Source organism: Phocoena phocoena, chromosome 10 (genome assembly GCF_963924675.1).
Source record: "Phocoena phocoena chromosome 10, mPhoPho1.1, whole genome shotgun sequence".
Taxonomy (NCBI): Eukaryota; Metazoa; Chordata; class Mammalia; order Artiodactyla; family Phocoenidae; genus Phocoena; species Phocoena phocoena.
The window spans coordinates 63,973,680-63,982,824 of NC_089228.1; the positions used below are offsets into that span (position 1 = coordinate 63,973,680).

The 9,145-nt window shown below is 40.9% G+C and overlaps 1 protein-coding gene across 1 annotated transcript; it reads left to right on the forward strand.

Moving 5' to 3' along the window:
• The first annotated feature begins 5,202 nt into the window (after positions 1 to 5,202).
• KLHL31 (kelch like family member 31) lies at positions 5,203 to 8,820 on the forward strand. The gene is made up of 2 exons (XM_065886342.1): positions 5,203 to 6,374; positions 8,088 to 8,820. The coding sequence occupies exons 1-2, from the start codon at positions 5,203 to 5,205 to the stop codon at positions 8,818 to 8,820; spliced, it is 1,905 nt and encodes a 634-aa protein (XP_065742414.1).
• Positions 8,821 to 9,145: the final 325 nt, after the last annotated feature.

Sequence of the window (9,145 nt, forward strand, 5' to 3'; positions counted from 1 at the left end):
TTTCAAAACTCTCTTAAATGGTCTCCTGAATCTCAGAGCTAAAGAAGCCAGTTACCTTTACACAGTGATTTTGAGGATTCTAAAAACCCTCTCTTATTAAGAAAATATGTATATATTTAAAATATTAATAATATTAAGATTAAATTAATGTAATTTGATTAATGTTAAAATATTATGTAAATAATAATATAATATTAGTTTAAAGAATATGCGTATATGTTCCACAGTGGTAGCTCTGTTAGAAATTGTATGTGACTCATTGGAGTACAGTGATAAAAAAAAACCCAAAAACTCCAAAAAACGTGCATCTCTGGGAGGAAGAGTAGATTTGCCCACTGATGGATTAGCTTGGATCATCTGTCAGACTAGCTAATGTGTCACCCAGTAGGGCCCTGGAGAAATGGGACAAGGGCAAGAGAATTCAGATAAAGGGTCATGAGGGTTTCCACGGGAACACCAGGGGCAGCAAGAAGGCCAGACCATGGAGGAAAGAGAAGGCAGCAACAGAAAGTAACAGAAGGAAGCCGTGGAGGAAATTTGACTGATTTCACTAGGGCCTCAGTGCGCCCTCTCCTTCCTGGAGGTTCCTTAATCCTTCTCACTTGCATAGCAACTCATCAAGTTCAAACCCTTCCTGGTATCCAGCATCCTTTCTGTATCCTCGTGTTACCTGCCTACCTGTCTCCCTCACTCCAGCAATCTTCTTCGTCTGCACATCCCGTGCCGAGTCACCCCTCCCTGCTTCCATAACAGGCATTTCCTCTGCTTTAAAGGCCTTCCCCCTCCTATACCTACTCCTCTTAAAAACCTTTCATTCCTGGAACCGGCAAGGTTCCTGTTATCTACAAATCTTCCCATCCTAACCCCACTCCAACAAAACAGTTCCTTTCATTTGAAATTTGAAGTCCAGGTTCATAGATTCAATCTGTTCTATATAATCTGTTATTTTCCTGGCATAACCTATGTCCCAAGTTTCTTAAATTTCCAGGGTTACCTTTCTCATTCATAGCAAAGTAAATAATCTGTTCTTCAGCCTATGTCATTGCATGAGTTCCATTTCTCTCCCTGGCATTTTCAAAAATCCCTTAGAAATGTTTAACTGTTCCAGAAATCTACTCTTGATCCCCATGACTGCATCTCCATCCTGTGGCCACTTTCTCTGATTGGTTTCACCCGAAAGCTTAAACAGGTTACTTCCTTCATTCCCTAAAACACATCTAAGAAGGTTATTGATTTTAATGAAAACAATTCAAATTTTTTGAACATTCGCATTTTGCAAGACACCCTATGAAATGCTGTACAGACATTTCTCACTAAGCTTTCATGGACCACCCGACAGGCAAGCACCATTATTATCTTTACTTTAGAGGTAAGCCAGTAGAGTGGAGACTCTAAGAGGTTAGTAATCTATGGAAACTCACAGCTCAGATAAATAGTGGAGCTGGTATTTACATTGTATTTTCATTTTCATTCTCATTCAGTTTGAAATACTGTCTAATTTCTTCTTTGACTCATGGATTATTTACAAGCGTATTGTTTAATTCCCAGGATTTCCTCCAAAACAATGAGTGGTTATAAGCCTGACGTCCAAATGAGTAAAAAATTGCCCATAGGACTTCCTCCAGGAGAATAGACAGGGCCATTTCCAAAAACACATTTGTGCTCCTACTGGTAGAATCTACTGGGTTTTTGTTTTGTTTTGTTTTGTTTTTTTAAGTTACTCTGCTGCGATTCCCTACTTTCTTGTTGTCATTTTGTACTTGTCATTGTTTATTTAACACAGATTACATATCGTATTTGCTCCATCACTCCCAGTACAGTGCCGTCCACACAGCAACAGGCGTCTGATAACTACTTGCTGAACAAAATTTTTTAAATTTTCCCCAGAAAAAATCCAACAAGGGGACACTTACCACCTAAGTCAAATGCATTTGAAGACTAAAATGATGGTGGGTTGAAAATCTGTTTCACAAGGTAAGGATGCATGTGGCTTTGCCTGCAAGAAAGAATGAGGAAGGACAAATGTGCTACAGTCTTGTAAACAAAAACAAATGTGAATACGACAGAGCTTAACGAGGAAGAAAAAAAGCCCTGGCAAAGCAAAAGACCTTCTCTGTTTCCTACCTACTTGCTACTCTCCTGCCACATGGAAAAGAACAGGAACAAACACAACAGAAAGGTTATGGAATTGTTTTTAACATCTATTCCAGTAATTAAACTGAAGACTTTCAAGGGGGATCAAAGCTAAGTTTTACCTCTCAGGATGAACTCAACAGTGAGACAAAAACACACACACACACACACACACACACACACACACACACCACCCTCAAAAAACTATAAAACACCTAAACATCTAAATGTGCATCAACAAGAGAATAATTGAACAAGTTTTATATATCCTTACTATGGGAATCTATGCAGCTGTTAGGGACAATGATATAAATTTATGTATGTGCTGATATGGAAAGATGTACATGAGTACATCCAAGTGAAAAAAGCAAACTGCTGAATAATACAGCATAAACTTGTTTTGACACAAGTTCTCTTATAGTGGTATGCTGGAGCTCATGAGAACCAATTTACATTTTCAGGAATTTAGCAAACTGGTTGTTGGTAGCTTAAAACTAACCACAACGAGTGTATTTGTACTAAAGAAATTAGCGCCTTGCAAATAAGGGGTATTTTCCCCCCCTGGAGAGTTGATTTACCAGCACACCACTGCTCAAACTATGCAAATATAAGTTTGCATAAGCATATACAATTATCTGGAATGATATAAAGCAAACTGTGAGTTGTTGAACTACACATACTGATTTTGTTATTTTTAAAATGAAAAAAAAAATGGATGAACCTAGAGATTATCATACTAAGTGAAGTAAGCCAGACAGAGAAAGACAAGTATCATATGCTATGACTTCGATGTGGAAACTAAAAAAACAACAAAAACAAACAAAAAAAGATACAAATGAACTTATTTACAAAACAGAAATAGATCCACAGACATAGGAAACAAACTTATGGTTACCAAAGGGTGAAAAGGGAGGGAGGGATAAATTAGGAGGTTGGGATTAAAATATACACACTACTATATATAAAATAGATAACCAACAAGGACCTATTGTGTAACACAGGGAACTATACTCAATGTTTTGTAATAACCTATAAGGGAAAAGAATCAGAAAAAGAATATATATATTCTGAATCACTGTGCTGTACACCTGAAACTAAGATGACATTGTAAATCAACTATACTTCAATAAAAAATAAAAATGAAAAAAGTAACACCAGTAATTTCACAAGAAAGTGAAAGGCTATAGATAAAATCCATCTAAAAGTCTAAGTGGGGCTTCCCTGGTGGCGCAGTGGTTGAGAGTCCGCCTACCGATGCAGGGGACATGGGTTCGTACCCCGGTCCGGGAAGATCCCGCATCCCGCATGCCGCGGAGCGGCTGGGCCTGTGAGCCATGGCCGCTGAGACTGCGCGTCCGGAGCCTGTGCTCCGCAACGGGAGCGGCCACAACAGTGAGAGGCCCGCGTATAGCAAAAAAAAAATAAAAATAAAAAGCCTAAGTGTAGCATCTTCTGATGACTATGCCCAATATTTTGAGAAGGGCTAAAATAATTTAATCTGTGATACTTTAAGGGCCATGTATTTATTTGGTAAACTTAATATATTTCAAGGCTACAGTTAATATTAGAGCTGTTCAGAGCTATGTAATAGAGCTAAATCTACACTTCCTATAGATTTAAAAACTGGTTCAAATATTTATAACATTGATAATAGGAAATGGTTACTGTCCTTAATATGTCAGCATCTATATAAATATATTTCTAAGAGGCACATTAGTAGATTTAGAACTTTAGTGTCAAAGCATAAAAATAGTTTTTATTCTTAATGGGCTGCTAAATTATTATTCAAAAGACTGTATCAGTTATACTCCCATCAACAGTGTATGGAGAGTACCACACCAATATCTGATATTCTGAATATTTTAAAATATTTTAACCACTTGATAAGCAAAATTTGATGACAAAAAAATAAAAAGGCTCTCTGGATTTCAGTTGACAGTTCTCTGATTATTGTTAGCTCAGCTTTTTAAAAATATTAACTGTATTTTATTTTCTGTGAACAACCTTGTTACCTAGACATAGTCTTTGTCCACTTTCTACTTGGATTACCTTTGACTTATTAACTTTATGAGCCCTTTAGATATCGTTAGGGAATTCCCTGGCGGTCCAGTGGTTAGGACTTGGCGCTTTCACTGCTGGGTCCCAGGTTCGATCCCTGGTCGGTGAACTAGGATCCGGCAAGGCCAAAAAGTAAATAAAAATAAATACTGTGTTAACTTCACTTTAACCTTTTATCTGTCAAAAATGTTACAAATATTTGTCTTCACAGTCTGTTGCTTGTCTTTTAAATAGTTGGTGCTGTTTTATAGATATACATTTTCATTTTTTTAATATTCAGATATTTCAGTCTTCCCCTTTATGCTTCTGGATTTTATGTTATGCTTAAGAGGGTCTTTCCTACTCTAAGATTTTTTTAAAAACTACTTTGTTCTAGTTCTTGTGTAAGTTTGTGTGTGTTTGTGAGTCATTTAGAAATTCAACTGGAAATTATTTTAGTGACTATGTAGAGTAGAAAGTACTTGACTATCATTACAATTCCTTATCCATTGATTGTTAGCCACGTTTATTCTAATATATATTCTACATTTAACACGGATTCCTGAATTTTAGTGTTATAATATTTTATTGAGAGAGAAAAACTTCAGGGTAGTTGTCATTCACTTTTTCCTGAACATAAACTAAGCCCTTAAAAAGATGTTTAACTACTATTCCATAATAACTGTACAGGTAGATCAGAGAATATTGGGTCATTTCTGCTACATAAAATTACTTGGCCATATAGCTATTGAGAGGTCTCATTTGATAATATAAATGTTTCTAGAATTGTCTACAATGATCGATGCTGAAGTAAACGGTGAATAAGATGTGCATCTAGTTTAATGTAAGTCTTTAAATCTAGTTTTGAGACTTTAATCAATCTACGTTATGCCATTAAAAAACTACTATCTTATTAAAAAAAGGAAAGTTTCTCAATGTAGCATTTCAAAGTTTAATGCACAATTAAAATAAAACCGTGTCTTTTCTTTTTTTTTTTAGCAAGTTCTTGCCTGTGACAGTGTGTTTGCCACCATGGCCCCCAAAAAGAAGACTGTCAGAAAGAACAAAGGCAACATCAATGAGATGACCATCATTGTAGAAGACAGCCCCCTCAACAAACTCAACGCTTTGAATGGGCTCCTGGAGGGAGGCAATGGCCTTAGCTGCATCTCTTCTGAATTAACAGATGCTTCTTACGGCCCCAACCTCTTGGAAGGTTTAAGTAAAATGAGGCAGGAGAGCTTCCTTTGCGACTTAGTCATCGGCACCAAAACAAAATCCTTTGACGTTCACAAGTCAGTGATGGCTTCTTGCAGTGAGTACTTTTACAACATCCTAAAAAAAGACCCCTCTACCCAAAGGGTAGATCTCAGTGATATCGCACCGCTGGGCCTGGCCACGGTCATTGCATACGCCTACACTGGAAAGCTCACTCTCTCCTTGTATACCATAGGAAGCATTATTTCTGCTGCTGTTTATCTTCAGATCCATACCCTTGTCAAGATGTGCAGTGACTTTCTGATACAAGAAATGAGTGTTGAGAATTGCATGTACATTGCTAACATTGCTGAAACATACTCCCTGAGAAATGCAAAGGCAGCAGCCCAAAAATTTATCCGGGATAACTTCCTTGAATTTGCAGAATCAGATCAGTTTATGAAACTTACATTTGAGCAAATTAATGAACTTCTTATGGATGATGACTTACAGTTGCCTTCTGAAATAGTAGCATTCCAGATTGCAATGAAATGGTTAGAATTTGACCAAAAGAGAGTGAAATATGCTGCCGATCTTTTGAGCAATATTCGCTTTGGTACCATCTCTGCGCAAGACCTGGTCAGTTATGTTCAGTCAGTACCGAGAATGATGCAAGACGCTGATTGTCACAAGCTTCTTGTAGATGCTATGAACTACCACTTACTTCCCTATCATCAGAACACATTGCAGTCTAGACGCACGAGAATCCGAGGGGGCTGTCGTGTGCTTGTCACTGTGGGGGGCCGTCCAGGCCTTACTGAGAAGTCCCTTAGCAGAGACGTCTTGTATAGAGACCCTGAAAATGGATGGAGCAAGCTTACAGAGATGCCAGCCAAGAGTTTTAATCAGTGCGTGGCTGTGATGGATGGATTTCTTTATGTGGCCGGTGGTGAAGACCAGAATGATGCAAGAAATCAAGCCAAGCATGCAGTCAGCAATTTCTGCAGGTACTGGCTCTTTTATTAGGAATAGAAATCGTTCAATGGTATGAGGAAATTGCCCTGACATAGAATGAAGTTAATCATTAGCTTAATTCATTGGCTCAGTAAATCAATAATAATAATAATGCCACATTACATATATATAACACTTCACATTATATAAAGTGCACTCACATATATTATGCATTATAATTTTCCCAATAAGCCAATGAAGCGAGCACGGAAGATATGATGATTCTGATTTTACATGTGAGAAATTTGACACCCAGAGAAGTGACACCACTAGTAAGTAGAATTCACATTTTCTCATTTCTGGTCAGGGTGCTCTCCACAATGCCCTGCCTTTTTGAAAGAAACTGGGTACAAATTTAGTTTTTAACATTAAGTGGTAAGAAAGATTAAAATGATACAAAATTTCTTTCTAAGTGGACTATTACTGATGACTTCAGATTTATAACTGGCAACCAGAATGAGATCATTAAAAATGTGGCAGCTAATTAACTTTAAATATTTCTTTAAAGACTGAATACCATCAATATTTTTGATACATGTAAACAAGAGTAAAAGCATGATAAATCCTGCAGAAAGTGGAATTCAAATGCATATTATTTTGTATATTTATAATAAAAAATTAAACCTCCATATACATGAAATGTTCAGAAAGTCATGCTTCTATCATGGTAGTGGTTCAAAGGCAAACATAGCTAATGAGCAAGATCTGAAAATTCATCTAGTAAATCATAAAAAATATTCTTTATTGTTTCATTATATGTACATGTGTATCATTTAAACGAATCCAAACAATTGATTTTTAGCCCTTAATTTATAGCTATGGTTAAGTTTTGATTTGGAGGTGAAATGAGACAAATATGAATGAACATCAAACAGAGTCAGTTCTGTGTTTACAATACTTGGAACTATGGAAAGTGTTAGTTTACTATGGGTGCCTTATTTTCCTCCTGCTGATAACTACTTGTACCCAAGTCACTGTTTTTGAGGTATTGACTTCAGTGCTTATGGTATAATAACTGTAATGCTGAACACTGAAAAAAATATACCCCTACACTGAAAAGTCAGACCTACTAATAAGTGCTAGAAAATAGAGACGCATCAAAAGTTAAAGCTTTGTTGATGCACTGGGACATGAGTTCTATTATTCTCGATCTAAACAGATGACAGAAGACTTAGTGACTTAGCTTTACAGTGGCAATGGCCAGGAGAGGTGCGTGAACGAGAAGGGGTTTGTGAGAACGTAGGAACTCAGTCAACTTTCTTGATTAAGCCATGAGAATGAGCTAGGGGTGGCTGGTGTCTGAAGATATGTGGAATTGACTTTAATGTGGCCATATTCCCTTCTCCGATTCCACAAATATCCAGCTTCCACCCTTCCTCCACGTGCGCATCCCCTAAATCCTGCGGGATGATGGATTTGAATATGAAGAAAAGGGGACTGGAGGTCGGTCTCAGCGGGGTGGTCTCCCAGTAGCTGCTTTTATAAACGGGAGGAGGGCGAGTCACCTATGCCTGCCCTGCCTTTACCAAGGGTCACATATTTTTACTGGTTGAGAGAGGATTAGCAGCCTCCAGGCGAGGAGCTGCGATGGGTCCCCAGCCTCCTCGCAAGGATAGTGTCGAGTCTCCCACGTCCTGGTTGGCGGCGTCACCTGGGTTCCCCGGCTGCCGCCCACAAGGCTGTCACGCTTGCTCTACCACTTCCAGATACGATCCCCGCTTCAACACCTGGATCCACCTGGCCAGCATGAACCAGAAGCGGACGCACTTCAGCCTGAGCGTGTTCAACGGGCTCCTGTACGCCGTGGGCGGCCGCAACGCCGAGGGCAGCCTGGCCTCGCTCGAGTGCTACGTGCCGTCCGCCAACCAGTGGCAGCCCAAGGCGCCCCTGGAGGTGGCGCGCTGTTGCCACGCCAGCGCGGTGGCCGACGGCCGCGTGCTGGTGACCGGCGGCTACATCGGCGGCGCCTACTCGCGCTCCGTGTGCGCCTACGACCCGGCCCGCGATGCGTGGCAGGAGCTGCCGGCGCTCAGCACGCCGCGGGGCTGGCATTGCACGGTGGCGCTGGGCGAGCGCGTGTACGTGATGGGCGGCAGCCAGCTGGGGCCGCGCGGCGAACGCGTGGACGTGCTAACCGTGGAGAGCTTCAACCCGGCTACCGGCCAGTGGAGCTACGCGGCGCCGCTGCCCGTGGGCGTGAGCACGGCGGGCGCCTCGACGCTGCACGGCCGCGCCTACCTGCTGGGCGGCTGGAACGAGGGCGAGAGGAAGTACAAGAAGTGCATCCAGTGCTTCAGCCCCGAACTCAACGAGTGGACGGAGGACGACGAACTGCCCGAGGCCACCGTGGGCGTGTCGTGCTGCACCCTGGCCATGCCCAATCACGTGACCCGAGAGTCCCGCGCCAGCTCGGTGTCCTCCGTGCCCGTCAGCATCTGAACCCGGGGAGCCGCGGGCTCGCGGGGGAGAAGATAGGCGTCGCGGTTCAGCAGTGAGCTAAAGGAAAGGAAACTATCTAACATTTACTACAGGGAAGTCTTTTCAGATCCATCGAGGCATCTGCCTTGGTGGTTTTCAGTTGCTTGTGTGGCATCATCTACCTCTCTGTCGATTTTTTTTTTTTTTTCTTTCTTTTTTAAGCAAAATACAGAGCCGGAGCCAACAAAGGAAAGAAGCCGTTTATTTCAGCGGCCACTGGGTGGCAGACAGAACTCGCGGTGGGCACTTCCATCGCGGCATCCTTTCTAAACATAGAGCGGTTACA